This window comes from Calypte anna, chromosome 3 (assembly GCF_003957555.1).
Source record: "Calypte anna isolate BGI_N300 chromosome 3, bCalAnn1_v1.p, whole genome shotgun sequence".
NCBI classification, from domain to species: domain Eukaryota; kingdom Metazoa; phylum Chordata; class Aves; order Apodiformes; family Trochilidae; genus Calypte; species Calypte anna.
The window spans coordinates 70256154-70272889 of record NC_044246.1 but is presented as its reverse complement, the minus strand read 5'-3'; the positions used below and the strand labels follow the sequence as shown (position 1 = coordinate 70272889).

Below are 16736 nucleotides of genomic sequence, written 5' to 3'. Positions count from 1 at the left end.
AAAAGCTTTATTTCACTAAGTTTGCTGCTACATCAAAACAAGTCAATATGCTCAGAATGTGGTAGAATCAGTCATCAAATGACAGTAGTTCTTTTGAAGGTATGCCTTAAATGAATGACAAGGTGACTGATAATTATCCAAGGTCAGCTGTCACCAGAGAAGCCATCAAATGTGATTCTAGCACATTCCAGCAACCAGATGCCAATTTGGAAGCAGAACAGCATCATCTGTATGACGCACTTGTGTGCCACTGCAGCAGTAAAAAGGAAAGGCCTGTCTCAGGCTAATTACAGCTCTTTGATAAAAGTCTTCAAGTATTACTCAGCTTAATACAGCAAAACTCAAAGATTATTTTTTATGCAATACATAAGCAATGCAATCCATAAGACTACCTTCAAAGAAAATGAGTAACACAAGACTGGTATTAGCAGAACAGTTGTGAGCAGACTTGCAGTGCTGCACTTGTGTAACAAAAACCTGATTCAGTCCTTCAACTGGGCCCATTAAATGGATTAGTTTCTCCAAGGCACAGCAATTTTAAAGATATCAAGGAAGCTTTAGTCTTCCTCCATTTCCGTGCAGCCTTTCCAGAAACCTTACTAAAGTTTTTTCAATTTCCCATAATACGAGAAAGTTATGTCAAACTACCCAGCAACACATTCACTCTTCATTACCCACAAAAGCACCGAGGTCAAGATGTGAAACCACTGAGATTACTTCGCTCAGAGCTGGTTATCAGTTCAGTCAGTCTGTGACTACAGAATTGCACTCCCTCTGTTCTGCACACTGGCAGCTTCTGCCTAATATTCTCTTTTTTTCTCACACAATCAGGGAAGAAATAAGGCTCAGAGCAATACATTTTTCATGAAGGTCAAAGAGCTTAATGTGAAAAGATGCTACAATTATTAACAGCCTCCCTGGAACCACAGACTGCAGTCTCTCTTCCATCTTATAGGCTGACATCCAGCATTATGAACTTTGCTGTTACAAAGAAAAGCATTAAACTTTACAGGTTGTGGCAACTGGAAAACTTAATAAATGCACTGCTGTTCTTCGGCTTTAAGGGGAAAACAGGATTAAACTAACATGGAAAACATCACCTAAATGAGAATTCCTTGGGTGATGATTCTAAATTTGAATATTACTGTTGCACACACCAAATGAAAAATTAGTACTTTGTTCAGGAGAGCTAACTTGGATCTTCAAACTTTTCATTCTCTTTCTTTCCCTATAGCATTTCTCAATTCCTATGGAAAACAGCTCTTACCTCCAGAAAGTCAGCAGACAGTCCCTTCTGGGATAGCTCACATTAGAAGAAAGTTTACAAGTAAATTTCAACATTCAACAGATTTTATTTATCAATTTGGTTTTGCAATTACAACGGTTTCTGTTTTCTTCCACTGAAGACAAAATAAAAACTTTTACAGCAACACTTGCAGAAAACATTCCTAAGATAACAGCTTGATATTTGCACCAGTTGGCTTCAAAAAGAAGCCAGATAACTTGAAGAGTCACTACAGTTCAGTGCCTAAAATTGGTTTAGGGGAAAATACAACTACAGATCTATGAGCTACCTTCACTTCAAAACACAATGCCAAGAAACTAATGCAAGTTGATACTTCAAGTTTTTTCCTGGTACACAGCACAGATCAGCTGATACTGCCATTTTACAAAGGAGTAACTACTTTCTATAGTGAGGCAGCCAACCATATGGTGAAGATGTATAATCCATGGCCTCCCCTCCCCCCAAAACAACTGAAAGGGAAACAATCCGAGCCACAGCTCTCTGTGTATTACACCTTGTAGGCAAGGCTAACTAATGAGCAAGCAGTGCGTAGTGCAGGCCTTCCAGAACATGACTAAATTGATACAGAATACAAGCTTGAGTTTTTCAGATTGGCATCCGTGCATCTCAGAGATCCTGGGTTTCCTAAAGTCTTCAAAAGTAGCAATTGCTGGCACCAAGAAAAATTTAGTAACTAAGGCAAGTTATCCCTTTTAAACAAAATTTGAGGCAAAAGATTAAGCAACTTTAAGGCACTTTCAAAATTATTTTTTGTTTGCTTTACCAGCATACTTTAATCAGCAACCTAAATCGGGATCAGCGTTATCTCATGAATAAGCATTTTAGCAACATTTTACAGATCAACTTTTCGTGGCAAGGTCTCCCATGCTATGAAGTGTTCTGTAGCAGTTTTGTGCAAGTTTTCCAAAACATAGCCCTTTGAGGCAAAAATTACAAAAAAACCCCAAAAAACCTAGGCATAGCTTGCTTTGCTGACCTGAAGGAGAACTGACACAATTTAGAAGAGAGTTTTGCTCACTTCAAAGCACAGATACAAGCCCCTGGATATATTTTTAAACAAATAAATGGAATTAAACCATTCTGAGATAGAGAAAGGACAGATTAAGTGATTTCACAATGAGGCCAAGGATATACCATCTAACCTACACACACACACACTGTTGCTGGAAAATGGCTGCTCACTCTGCTGTTTTAATTAACCTGAGCTGATTGTCTTAATTTTGTTTAGAAAACCAAAAGCTAATGAACTCAAAGATACAGTACCTGCAACTTCTGAATTTTGTAGCAATTTGAGTTTTCTATGCAGCACAATAGAAACAATGCCATTCAAACTAGAAGAACACAAGAAAGCAATGCTGTGCACTTAAAAATTCCCCACTGAAGTGCACTTAATTTTCTTCATATTTAAGTTCCACTGCCATGAATATTATCTGAATTAATACTATAATTTTGTATTGGGTGCCAAATTCCACTCAAGTCAAAGATAGTAAGACTGAAAATTTATCCTGTAACTGATGATCAAAGGGTATAATCAAAAGCTATGTATGATGTGCTACAGCCACCATTTGATTTTCATTTTTTTTTCCATTTTGCCTGTGTGTTTATTGTCACAGGTGCTCAAGTCAATCTATAGTGGAGATGACATACCTTTGATAATCAGATCACATGGCTGATCCCACCAAGGAAAAGAAAAATAACCACCACTACTTGGCTGAACAGATTTCCTTAACCATTTTGCTGCAGGGTAACACAAATTTAATGCCAGGAAGGAGGCAAAAAGAAACAAACAGGTGCAGCCCTGGCACCCCCAGGACTACAGCAATCCTGACTAGGATCAAATCAGCAGATCCTCTGAACCATCCTTAATTGCTTCTTCAGCAAGCAGACATGCAGTAAAAAGGGGAAAGAGAGAAAAAAAAAAGCAAAAAAAAAGCCACAAACCAAAAACCCACAAAAGAAATAAATTCCTGAAATCAACTGCAAGAAGTTTAAGAACCGTTTGAATAAGAAAAGCCTCAGGACTTCCCAAACACCAGTATTTCAAGTAAAAATGTAAGTTCTAGCCTTCTTATACTGGGAGTGAACTGAATTTTATCACTAGTTTTATGGGTGGTGTTTGTAGGCCCAAACAGAAAGGTAACAACTTAAAGCTATTTATAGCCAGACTTTACTGTACTATGCTCCCTCACTCTCATAAAAGGTAAAGAAAGAACAGTTATTTAGTGTAAAAAAAAAAATTAAATTGGAATGCTGAAATCACATGTATTCCACTATGTTATATAAAGCTAGTATTTATGTTTTATTTATCTTTGAGATAGGCAGGATGCTTTTGCAGTCTACCAATTTTTAGTCTTTTAAGGCACTAATCTTCATTTCTCCTTTAGAATTATTATCCCTGCATCCCCTTTCCACCCTCAATATAATCAGAAAGGGCATAGGATTTCTGTTTGGAATGCAGTATTTCACCAGGCAACCTTTATTCTCATGTAAAAAAAAAACAAACGGGTTATGTTATTTTGTTAAGACATTATCTATTTCTATAATTTTGTTCACCTTTTTAGCAGCATACTGTAAGAGCCACAAGCTAGTATAAATGGTATTTCACTCCCTGAAGTCATTGACCAATAATTCACATTTTGATAAGACTGAAGGGATACTGTATAAAATGCTGATTAAATTAGCCTTCAAAATAAGTCATCATGAGATTGTCTACTCAAGACAGTGTTGCCACTGAATAAGAATCTCTGAACTTCTACATTTGGCATGTGAAAAAAAAAAGTCCCACAGCAGCAGGCGCTAAAGGAAAAAGTAAGACAGCCATTAGAACCCATGCAGCATATTGCAAGTCATCCTGTTGCAGATTGATATCACTTCTTGCCAAGTACAAGGTTGCAAAAATATTCTTTTAAAGTCTTCTTTTAGAGATTTAAAGGATATTATGAACTGCTGTCTTCCATGAGCAACAGAAAATATTTTGGTTCAGTGAACTACAGGTGTTGGGCTACTAGTCCATTAGAAAGTGGCAGGTCCTAAAGCGTGTGATAATTTCGGTCTTTCGACTTGCAGAATTTGTACAGGAAGAAAACGACAGCCTGCAGACCCAAAACAAGGACAATTCCACCTATGAAACTTGCAGCATCAAATGTAGATTTGCGTTGAAAAGGTGCAGGAGTCACAGTAGCATTTGTACCTGTTGAACACCACAGTACAGTCTGTAAATGCACAATGCTCACAACAGTTTTACATATTTTAGTACTGGCTGCCTTGTATTAAGATTATTCAAAACATTCTAACATCAGTAAGAAAAGTAAAACTTATCAAAAGTAAAGACACGTCAGCGGCACCACTTAGATTAGTGATACTGAAATTCTGATTAAATACTGTTTGTACAAGGCTAGAGTTATTTACAGCCAAACTGCTCTGGACCCCAATACTAAGCAAGTCCCAGTGGGACTTTTATTTTGCACTTCAAAAAGCCAAAGCTTTCCTCTTTCACACAGAAGTATATTATTGATGTGTTCACATTCAAAACACATTTTCCAATTTCTGCTCCTTGCTCCAGTTTCTTGCTTAAATTATTCCATCTACTTTACTCCAAGTGTTATGGTTAAAGAAATCAGCTGAAGCCACAACACATGCAAGTCTGGAAGTAACACCCATTTGCTATAATTAACTTTTTATAAAATAGGATAATCAGCATTGATGCTGAAAGAAAACGCTGCAGCCCAGTCTTTTTAATAGGTATCCCATTATTATGCTGCAAGTGAAAAATAACATACCACCTCCCAAAAATGAGTGAATTAACAAGTGACTTCCAGCCAACTGGTAAAAGCAGACATTTGATTTCATTTGCCAAAAATACTTCACATTTTTAATCTCACCAACTAGTTCTGTTTCTCATACCTTGCTACATAGATACATCACCTGAACAAAAAAGTTAGTGTGTTGGAAGTGACAACAGCAGATACACTAATACTACTTTAATGTTGCCAGCTGTCAAGTCTTTCAAGATAATGATTTTAAAGCAACACTAATTTCTATTTATTTTATGTTTAAATTATGCAAGTAGTAGCCATTACCTGGAATACTGGTTGTTCTGGTAGCTGAAGTAGTGGCATTTGAAGGTAGAGGAGCATGTGTAGTTACACTGGTGATGTTAGCTGTATGAGAGAAGACAGTATGTACACACCATAAGCTTCAGAAAAAAGTCTGCAAGCACTTAAGTTCTCATTTTAATTATTTGTCTTCTTTTGCTTAAACAAGGGTAAGCTGGGGGTTGGCAGGGACCTCTAGAGATCAACAAGTCCAAGCCCCTCTAAAGAAGGTTCACCTACAGCATGTTGCACAGGATCACATCCTGCAGAGTATCTCCAGACAAGGAGATTCTATCACCTCTCTGTACAAACTTTCTTTGACCTCAGACTGTTATCCCCCACAACCTCGATGTTCAACTGCATGGTGCTAAGCCAAGTTTCTGCAATATGGACTATTTTTCTTAAACTGCATATTTCAAGGCTTTCATTCAAGCAATAATATAAATGCTGTTATTTGACCAAGATTCAAGACAGCAGCTTCAAGACAACTGAGAATCAGCATCAAAGGACTACAATTAAACAGCCCTTATGATCAGTTAGTATTTATTGTAGTAAAATAGTACTTAATGTAATATCTCTAGAAAGGAGATAAACTCTGTGAACTACATCATTGGAATGAGCAAACACTCACCTGTAGCTAGACTGTCTCCTAAGAGCTCTTCCATTATCAAGCCAGAATACTGAGTCTCTGATCAATCCCTTCCTCACCCCCAAGTTTAGTAATACTAAAAATTAAGCAGTATTCCACTGTGTGCCTGGGACAAGTGACAACATTTGCAGATTTTTTTAAAGTTACATGTCACTCTACTGTACATCAGGCTGTTCTGTGCCTTATCAAGTATCAGCTCCAAACTCCTTTAAGCAGCACATTCTTTCAAAGATGAGATTTTTTTTTTAATTCATTATAATGAATTTTTATATTTTTAATAATTTTATAAATGTTTTAATTTTATATATTTTTATATCAAACTCACAAATGGAAATTACTAATTTAATTCAAACAACTACCACTCAGCCAATCCTTAATTATTCTGTCAAGAAGCATTTTTCTCTGCTCTGTAAAACCCACTTCTTCCAAACCTGGGAACCATCTATATATTCCATATATCAGATGTTTAGTAGTCATGCTACTACAGCGATCTGTGGAAAAAAGCCTCTTTTATTTAATTCACCAGTTTCTAGCTTACTGCCATTCTATGTTCAGGGGTTCTGTATTACCTATAGCAGTATGAGCTGTGGTAGCATTGGGAGACGCTGTGGTGGTAGCATTGGCAGGTGACATAGTGGTAGCATTGGAAGGCGATGTTGTGGTGGTGACGTTGGCAGGTGACGTAGTGGTAGCATTGGCAGGCAATGCCGTGGTGGTGGCATTGGGAGACGACGCCGTGGTGGTGGCATTGGGAGGCAACGCCGTGGTGGTGGCATTAGAAGGAGACACCGGGGGGGCGGCACTGGAAGGAGACGCCGGGGGGGTGGTACTGGAAGGTGAATCAACTATAGAGGCTATGAAATAAAAATAGATTAATGGCAGTATTTAACTTTAAAAAAACAAAACAAAACACCAAAAATCCCAAACCAAAAAACAACCCCAAAACCAACCAAAGAAAAAAACTCCAACACAACACAACAAAATCAAAACTGAACAGCAGCAGACTGAGTTTTAGGGAATTTATATAGCACCAAGTTCTATTGTAGTTTTGGTCTGAAATTACAAACCAGTTGAATGTTCCAGTCACCACACTAACAGCAAGAGCTGGGTGAGTGAATAAATGAAAAACCTTGCCACAGGCACAGCGTTTTATCAACTGGTAACTCAAGATTCTTCAAAGCAAACGGAAAGAAGAGTCCTATTGTACAAACTGTGCAAGCTTTGTACCTATTTTTCTACTGTATTCTGTACTGCTTCCCAACCTCACTGCAACTAAAATTGAACCTCACCTATCAAGTTCAACTAGAAATCAAAGCTGTTAAGACAGTTGGAGCAGTACAGGGGAAAAGCATCCTCAAGAATCTGAAAGTTTAGCTAAAGCTTTCTCTTCTGAGCTGTTACTGGCTGTAGGTGCTCTCAGCTTCAGCACCTGCTCTAAAGAAATCTTTGAAGCCAACTGCAATTTACTGTATTAACTGAGTTAATCACACATCAACGGTTTATCTAATCATACACTGATACATAGCAAGTTTCCTGCTAAAATACTACTTATGTCCAGAAGCTTTTAAGGCTCAGGATCATTTAAATGCATTTATTTACATCTTGAAACAACTCAGCATGTTGGAAAACCAGAGCTGACTTTCTATAGTGACAGGCTAGATACATCAGAATCTGCATTCTGGCAGGTCCTGCTTGCATCAAGTCAGTTTTTAATGTTTTTCCCCATTAATACCTGCATGCAGTGCTAAGCCACGATACTGTAAGAGTTGATAAAGCATACAGATTGTTCTCATGCCAGCTAAAGGTGAGAAGTATTCTTGAATATGTAGAAGTTAAAGCACAATCACTTGATAATGTCACTGAAAGTTTAGTAGGAACAGATTGTAGCAATTCTACCCTTAGATATAAAACAAGCTCCCTGAAAGCACTGAAAAAATGGTACTTTTAATGCTCCCAATTAAGAGAAGACTGTTACAACTTCAGAAATAACCCTGAAGTCCAAGCCAAGCAGAATTACTTCTTATGGGCTGCCACCCTCATCACAAGATAGGCCACAGCAGGTAGAACCTTTATCTCTGTTGGTGTGAGCCAGTCTCCTTAGCACTACTGTTGAACTCCAGAGAATTACAGATTTTTATTTGCTACTCTAGATCTTAAAACCAGAAAATTCTATTTTGAAGTCCGTTTCTTGTCAGCTTTCAGAACAATTAAATTGAGGGGCTTTTGCAAAAGTGATTGAAGCCTTAAAGTATTCATAGCCTAAAAATCTGCTTTGCACAGAAAGCAGATATTAATGAAAAGACTGAAGCTGATATGCAACTGAGTACATTCCTAGCATGAAGGATTCACTATACACAGGCCTACAATCCAGCCCCTACACATAAGGACTGAATAAAAAGCTGTGCTAATTAACAAGTAAAACTGGAAGGTTCATATTTTTTACCTATTTACTGCATCTCAGATGATACAATGGACTTACCAGGTGACACTTTTTTATTGAATATGAAGCTAACTGTCATGAGGATGCTGACATGTTTCTTAGGATATGCTATACCTAATTGGAAACATTACTCATTTTACTGTAAGAAACCAAGGCAGTAGCCAGAGATATGTTGGAAGCAAAGTACGAGTATATAAATAAGTCCTCTGCTTCCAACTTAAGCCTATAATAGGAGATACTAAAATACAGAAATTCATTGTGCATTCAGTTAACATCTTACTGCTGCTGCTTCAAGAAACCTGACATACCTTACTAGAAATGTCTCTGGATTATATGTCGAAAGTCAATCTATTTATATTTTGATCACAGCATAAACCGGCCACCTAAACAGTCCAGATCTTTTTTGTCAGTCTCAGTCAAACATAATTACCTTAAAACCACAATTACAAGTCATCCACTACCTGGCTCAAATAAGTTCTCCCAATCTATAATTTTACTGCACTAGATTTAATTAAGACTTACTCATACAGGCATCATACTCAGAAAACCCACATACAACCCACAACTCCTTACATCGAATAATCTCCATCACATTTCACATCATATCCACCTACTCCAGGCACCTTTGGATGACCTTTCACTTCCACCTGTGAAGGGAACCTGCTAGTCACTGAACTTTGGCAACCCACACAGTAAATTTACATTTCAAGATAACAACTACAAGTGCATTAACTAAACTCAGTATTCTGGTAATCTGAATTAAACCTGAATCCAGATGGCCTTCTTTTTGTAGGATCAGGCTAGAAATAACTGGCGCTATTTCTTCACTTTCAAGAAACAGTAGAAGATTTGAATAGACCTTTGCTGGTTTGAATCAGTGAGGTATGCAACAGACTTGCTCTGTTCCCTTCAGAACTGAGGCACCTAAACCACTTCAGGAGCTATATGACAGTTTCTGGACAACAGATTTCAGACAAAAAAAAAAGAAGGTAATTTATTATTCTGGATATACATCTGAAGGCAGATCACAGCATGCACAACACTTGCTTCTGACTAATGAACAATGTTCACTTTTGCAAATTCCTCACTGGTACACAGCACACTTAGCACAATTCATCTGTGGAGACAAGTGGATGGCCAGTGCAACCAGCTAACAGCAGGTGCACTAGGACTTTTAAGTTTATTTTCATAACACCTTTCCCAGACTAGCATGGGGGAGGAACAGATGTGCTAGAGTAAAGGATCAGGAGCAAAAGGTTTCAACAATCAACTCTTAATTTCAGAATGAGCAGCAGAGTGTCAGTTCTCCCAGTGCTACTCCTGCTGTGAAAGGCTCTCTTGGGGTCCTTCAATAGGTTGGCAGCAAGATCCCCAGCAAATCCCTGCTCTACCCTGAAATAAAATGACTCTGGTACCATGAATTCGGCTCTTAAGGACAGACAGGCTTACATTTAGTCCCCTGTCTATTGTACTGGCTCTTACACAGGGTAAATTCGGATATCCCCCTTACACTTTTGGGGAAATAAGGAAAACACTAAGATAAGTCTGTCCTGCTGAACCAACACTGCCCTCTCCCGCTGCACCGGAGAGGCTGTTAACATCTGACTCATTAGCAGTCCTCAAGCAGTTCTCGGTTTCGATAAGGGTGCCCGATACTGGCCTACATCACGCCGTCGGTGGAAGGGCTGAAGAGGAAATCTAGAAGAACTGAAGCAGAGGTTACAGGACAGCTTCACACTTAGCTGCACCCAGCGCCATGATGCAATGAGGCCAGAGACCATTAAAGTACTTGCAGCACAACTTCCTCCCTTAGCTTTTTGGGGCACGCGGCAAAATGTGGTGGTTGTTAGCCACGTAAACACGTTAGCGAATAGATCGCGGAGCCAGAAAAAACGAGACAAACCCAGAGGGCGAATAACGAGGCTAACACCGGGATAACGAACAAACCGGTAGCAGCGACAGAACAACGCTGCTTACATAAGGAACTCCGGCAATTTGATCCGTACGAAGTTGGCAAGAAACGAGCACGCCGCCAGCATCCCGGTGGACACAAAGCCACCCACTAACCGCTTGCTGCATACGGAGAGGGGTACCGGGGGTGGTGCCGAACCGTCCGCGCTAACGGGTTTCACACCGCCCACATTCAAATACACCCCAGCGAGGGGAAAAACGAGAGCGGGAAGAACGGAGCCACGAGTGAAGTGGGCAAAAAGCTTGGCGGGCTGCGGCCGAGGCGCTGGGTGGGGAAAGGGTGGCAGCGCAGCTGAGGGAGGGCAGGGCGGCTCCCCGGCCGGTAACCACGGTGGTGCCCTTCCCCCCTACTCTCCGACTTCCAGCCGAGGGTCGGCTGCCCACCCACACACCCACCTACCCGGGTTCGGTTCGCGGAGCCCGCCTCGCTTCCCTCCCCCCCCCCCCCCCCCATCTGCCTCCCCCTCGGTACCGCCGAACACCGGGCGGGCGGGGCTGCCCCGTCAGCAGCTGTGAAAGGGGAGGGGGCTGGGGGGGAGGGAGGGCTGTCGCGAGGCACTCACCAACGCCCGCGCTGCCGTTGCTGGCGGGGCCGTCGCTCGCCCCGAGGCCCTGCGCGGCCCCCGCCGCCATCCCGCACAGGCACGCCAGGCAGAGGGCGGCAAAGGAGAGCGAAGGTGTCCGGCCCATGGCGGAGGTGAGGAGGTGGTGGTGGAGATGGTGGTAGCGGCAGCGGCTCCCGCTCGTCAGTACTTCCCGACACCCCGTTCCGTTCCGCGCACCCTCTGAGCGCTGTCTCCCCGCCCTCCCCAACGTCACGGGAGAGGCGCCCTCCTCAAGCCGGCCCCGCTCCCTCCCCGCCGCGCCGGCCGGCCGAATCAGCTGGGGCGGTGCCGTGGTTCTGCCCAGCCTTTACTCCCCCCCACCCCCCCCCGCCATCTTCAGCGAGCAATAGAACGAACCCTGCCTTCGCTTCCCCACTTGATCCCAGGGGAGCGTTTCCCGCCCGTGACGAACTCCCCCCAACCCCCCCTCCTTCCCTCTTCCCCCAGCCTCAGCGGGGGCCGCAGAACGGCGGCCGCTGATCGGCTGCGGGCCAGGCAGGAGGCGGGGCCGAGGCCGAGGTGCGGCGGGTTCCTCCTTCCCCTTGCCAGCGCTGACCGTAAGGGGTGGGTGGTGGTGGTCGCCGCAGTTCTGTGCTGGTCCTCCAGAGCCGGGGTGGGCGAACGACCGCTTAGCTGGGGGTCGTACCGAGCGGTGAGGGACGAGACGGTCCCACCAGGAGGCAGGGGCGTCCCGGGGAGGGCCGGCAGCGGTGTGGCGCCTCCTTCCCTCTGACCTGCGGGCCGGCCGGCGGCCATGGCGGCCCGTGCCTTCCAGCAGCTGCGGGCCGGGGCGGGAAGAGGCTGAGGGGGCTCTTCGGTAAAGCTGTTCGAGATCGTCTGTCCGGCCAGGCCTGCCTTATCCTGAGTGCTCAGCGCTCCGCAGCCCGGCCCCGGAGCGCAGGTCTGCAGCCTGTCTGAGAGCTGCGGCCTTCCTTGGGGTTGCTGACCCAACTGCTCCCCCCGTGATACTCTGCTCTTATGGCACCTCGGGTACCAGCTCTTGTGCCCTTGCAACCCCATCCAGCACCGCTTTGCTTTTTTTTTGTGGTAGATTGCTCTCACAAAGCTATTGCTAGAGGTGTGAATGTGAAGTTCACTTCTACTTTTCCTATCCCTTTTCTACCCTGTGAAAACTTAGCAGATCGTACATAATAGTAGTTGAAATAATTATTAATCAATAATAATCACACATAGATTTTAACACAGTGCAACGGGTGTGTGTGTTCATCCTGCTGGGATCCAGTCAGTGCTGGTGCCATCACAGATAGGAAAATCATGCTGGGAGGTTGAGTAGGTCCCCGATGAAATGCCTGTAGTACTGGAAGTATGGTAAAAATTGTAACCTCTGTTTTTGCTATCACCTTCAGCTGCACTGTAGAGAACTTGGAGAAGGATGTTTGGGAATCCTGTCATGGAAACGAGTTCCTGCTCTGCCTATTTTTCTCCTCTACTCAGTCCTTTTGTTTTTTCCAAATGCCATTTGAGTGAATGTATACCATCAACAGTGGACTCTGCAAATAAAAATCTGTTTGTATAAACCTGCCTCAACATTTTGTGCAATGCCAGCACAGGCAAATGTTGGGAAACCAAGGCAAACATCCCTGTCTGCTTGCAATCAAGGAGAGCCAAGCTAGTGCTATAAAGCAAGTTTTAGTATGGTCCTGATTTGAGAGAAATGCCACCAGAATGAAGGGACAAATGAAAGAGAAGAGTTATAATCAGGAAAATTCTTCCATCTTAAATGTGAGCTGGACCTGGGCAGTAAAGAGGAAACTGCCAAATAAATCTCTAGCTTAATCTTCCATTTAATGTTTTTTCTGAAGGTGTTTTATTGCCAAGAGACCAATACCACTTCAGAAACTTTAGGGCAAGTTACCCATCATGATTACTATGTCAGCTCTGGAAAGGTCTGTAGGGCTGTTGCTAATACATTATTTGGGTACAGAGCTTTGTGACAAGCTTCTGCACTGTCATATTTTGTGGTGCTTCTGCTAGTGGCTGGTTGGCTAATGCTTTGCTTTCCTGCAAAGGAGTCAGAATGAAAATATAAGAAAAAGGGAAACACAAAGAAAACAGCAGAGATCAATTTTGGAGCATGAACAAGAGCTTTCTAGCTGCTGCGGTAAAGTGACCAAACATTTGGTCATTGGATATAAATGCCAATGACATCTGAATTTAGTTCTGAAAAGTCATCAAATTACTGAAGTCTTACACTCACTTCTGATATCTTTTATTCTCCATGTGCTTTGTACTGTAGTGTTACTGTAAAATAGTTCAGCTACTCCAGTAATATGATTAAAGTTGCTGTCTCTTTAATATAAAGGAATAATTTTCACATTCATTATGAAAATACTGTGTTTCTGTCCTAACTTGGAATAAGCAGCCTGAAAAAACAAAAAATTGAGGAGCAGCATAAATATATACTGTGACCTAACTGAAACTACAGTGAGTATTGAATATACAAGTTTCCTGTGCCTTCTACTCATCCCTCCTGGCCACACCTGTGGAGATTTTTATGTCTTCTGGCACAAGGACCAAAGGTCTCCTCGTAGGATCAGGCCTTGATTCATGGGCTCTCTTGTGGTTTTACTAGATATGTGGCAGTACTTGAACTCAGGTTTTCCTTTATGCAGTGCTTGTGGGTTATGATATGAACTCATATCTCTAGCAGTTATCACAGTGTTTTATGAGGGATGCAGTAGCAGTGACTGGACACATGGCATGCTGTGGTTGTTGCAGTCTGCATTTCATGAGGTTTATGTGCTAAACATCTCTCTTGAGAGTGAAAACAAATAGGAAGTGTTAAATACTATTTATAAAAGATGAGACTAATCAGTGTGTGTATATGTATGGAAAAAAAATGAGGCAAAAGTAAGTTCAAAATAAAACAGAACTAAGATTAGCAGCAGGCCAAGAATTGCAGCTACAGCTTGTCTCCACAATCAAGTGAAAACATGTTGATTGTGGAATCCTGGGAGCTGGTGGGAATCCAAGTGAATGATAAATGGGGCTTGTCTGTTTTTTATTAAAGTCAGCATCTCAGGACTTCGTTGTAGCATACAGTCAGCAGGATTATGGCAGTCTGGATTGTTGTTGTTGGATTTAAAATATCACATTCATCACTGTATTCATTTTTCATTGAGCTGTTATGTATACATAGTGGTAAGTAAGACATCAGCCTCTGGTTTGAATCTATAAGGAATTCCAATCACTATATTACTGGAAATTTATGTAAAGTACCTGGCAAAAATGGGTTAAAGCTAAGGGTCCGCAAATGTTCATTTTAGGGAAGCATGTTTTAAAAGTAAAAAATGACTGGGAACCACAGCAGATCATGTTGCGTTTATTGGTGCTGGGCAAGGTGTGATAACAGGGCTTTTGATCCCACACTGCAGGTGAACAAGTCCATGGGACCTGATGGGATTTGCCCACGAGTCCAGAAAGAACTAGTGGATGAAGCTGCAAAGCCACTTCCATCATAGTTGAAAAGTCATGGCAGTCTGGTGAAGTTCCTGCTGACTGGAAAAGGGGAAACATAACCCCCAGCTTAGAAAAAGAAAAAAAAAGAACTACAGGGAACTACAGACAGCAAGTCTCACCTCTGTGCCTGGCAAGATCATGGAGCAGATCCTCCTGAAGGCTCTGCTAAGGCAAGCAGATAACAAAGGGGTGATTGGTGAAGCCAACACGACTTCGCTAAGGGCAAGTCCTGCCTGGCTGATTTGGTGGCCTTTTATGATGGGGTCATGTAATGCCTCAGTGGACAAAGGCAGAGCAACAGATGTCATCTGCATGGACCTGTGCAAAGCATTCCACACTGTCCTGTGCCAGCACCCTCTGAGCCAGGTTGGATGGGGCCTTGTGCAACCTGATCTAGTGGAAGGTGTCCCTGCCTATGCAGAGGGGTTGGAACTGGATGACCTTTAAGGTCCCTTCCAACCCTCAACATTCTATGATTCCATTAATTGATTTTTTATTTGCTGTTGGCTTGGTTGCCCATGAATATAAAGATTCTTCCTATTTAGTTTGTAAGGTCTTTCCACTTATGCAGTAGCTGTTACATCATTCTCCATTTAACATGCTGCATAGTTGACCCTTTGGAGCACTGGTTTTCTCATTGGATTTGGTGGCAAAAACTCTTTAATCTCTGACTTACAGCTGGGGGGTCAACAGTATTTTAGTAAGTGTATCCAAGGCAACGAAGGACAATAGCAGAGTGCTATAGCCATGACAGTATACAAAGAGAAGTGAGGCTGACCTGTAGGAGGATGAAATATGTTGTCTAAGGCTCACCTAATAGGATTAAAATGATAGAATAAAAAAAGATCCCAGGACTTCCCCAGTTCAGTGTGGAGAATCTACGTAACTGAGGGGCTACCCAACAATTTCTGTTGACCTTGGCAGCCCTCCTGGGTCAGATTCAGGAACCCTCTGACCTCAAGCTAGGCAAACGATGTAGTCAATGACTTCACACTCCAAATTTTATCAGTGCTTGCATTAGTAAGGGGTAATGACTGAAGCCTACTGTCCATGGTTTATTGCCACACTGTCCTTGCAATTTCAATGCATATGCTCATACAAAGAAAATAACCTTTTTGTAGTCTGAGGGCTTCTTTCATCACCTTTCATTTAGAGCAATTTCTGAGAGTGTTTTCCTGGAGTAAGAAGCTCAGCATAAAACTAATAAAGCAGAACTTGAAAGACACTGATTTTTCCTACAGCAGTAACACATTACACAAATAAAACACTGCATAATCCAGTAAGATAATAGCTTTCTTAGGATGCAGACTGCTGCCATCTGCATTTTATAGAAGGGAGTTTTTGTTCATGGTTTCTGAGTAAGGGAACTTCTCCAAAACCAGCAGTTTGCAATGGAAGTCATCTGCAGACTGCCCATGAATTTCCCAGCCTCTTGGAGATCCTGTGGCTTGCCTCTGGCCTTGCAAGTCCTCTGGATGCTTGCAGACACCAGTGCTCTGGTCTGGCTCCCTCAGAGGAGGCAAGGCATTCCTAATGACTCGGTCAGAGACGTAGGTTACAAAAGAAAATATAGCACCAAACATCATTTGGGATTAAGGTTAAGGTGATTCTTCCCCATTTCATGGTTCATTGTCTTGAGCTCCTTAAGCACATCCAGTTTGCCAGCACTGGGGAACCAGGGTTGAAAGACACACTCTCTCTTGTAAGTGACCTTAATATTGGATGAAAGATTTAACCACAGTTTGTCTGGCACTGTCCTGTCATGACCGAGGCAAACACAATTATTGTGGCTTGACTGAAAGATCATTATGCCTGAAATTCAAAATGTTTCCTGGTTGTGCTCTCCTCATTATAACATTTTACAAGTGGTGTAACTTCAACCAGTTCTCCCCTGCCCAGTCAGTCTGTAGGGCTCTTCTAGATTCCAACCCTGCATGTTATACATTCAACCACCATACTTGTGACTTTTGACATGGGACCAGCTTTCTATACTTGACATGATCAGGCATTTGCTTGCCCTGAGGGATCCTGAACACTTCCAGAGCATGAGCTTCTGTCCTCTGATGCCTGCTGAACTCAGGTTGTTTGGACCCAGGCACGTGCTGTGCTCTTGCCCTATGGGGATGCTGGGGACAGCGAGGCACAACCATGCTACAGAGCAGACCTGCTGTGGGTGCCCAAGCCAATAGCA

At 42.5% G+C, this 16736-nt stretch overlaps 1 protein-coding gene across 1 annotated transcript; it reads right to left on the bottom strand.

The window, feature by feature from the left end:
• Positions 1-1338: 1338 nt before the first annotated feature.
• CD164 (CD164 molecule) lies at positions 1339-11344 on the bottom strand. The gene is made up of 4 exons (XM_030447332.1): positions 11024-11344; positions 6619-6903; positions 5386-5466; positions 1339-4496 (listed from the first exon to the last, which is right to left on the bottom strand). Exons 1-4 carry the CDS (start codon positions 11148-11150, stop codon positions 4336-4338), a joined length of 654 nt encoding a protein of 217 aa, XP_030303192.1. The 5' UTR covers positions 11151-11344; the 3' UTR covers positions 1339-4335.
• Between the last annotated feature and the right edge of the window lie 5392 nt (positions 11345-16736).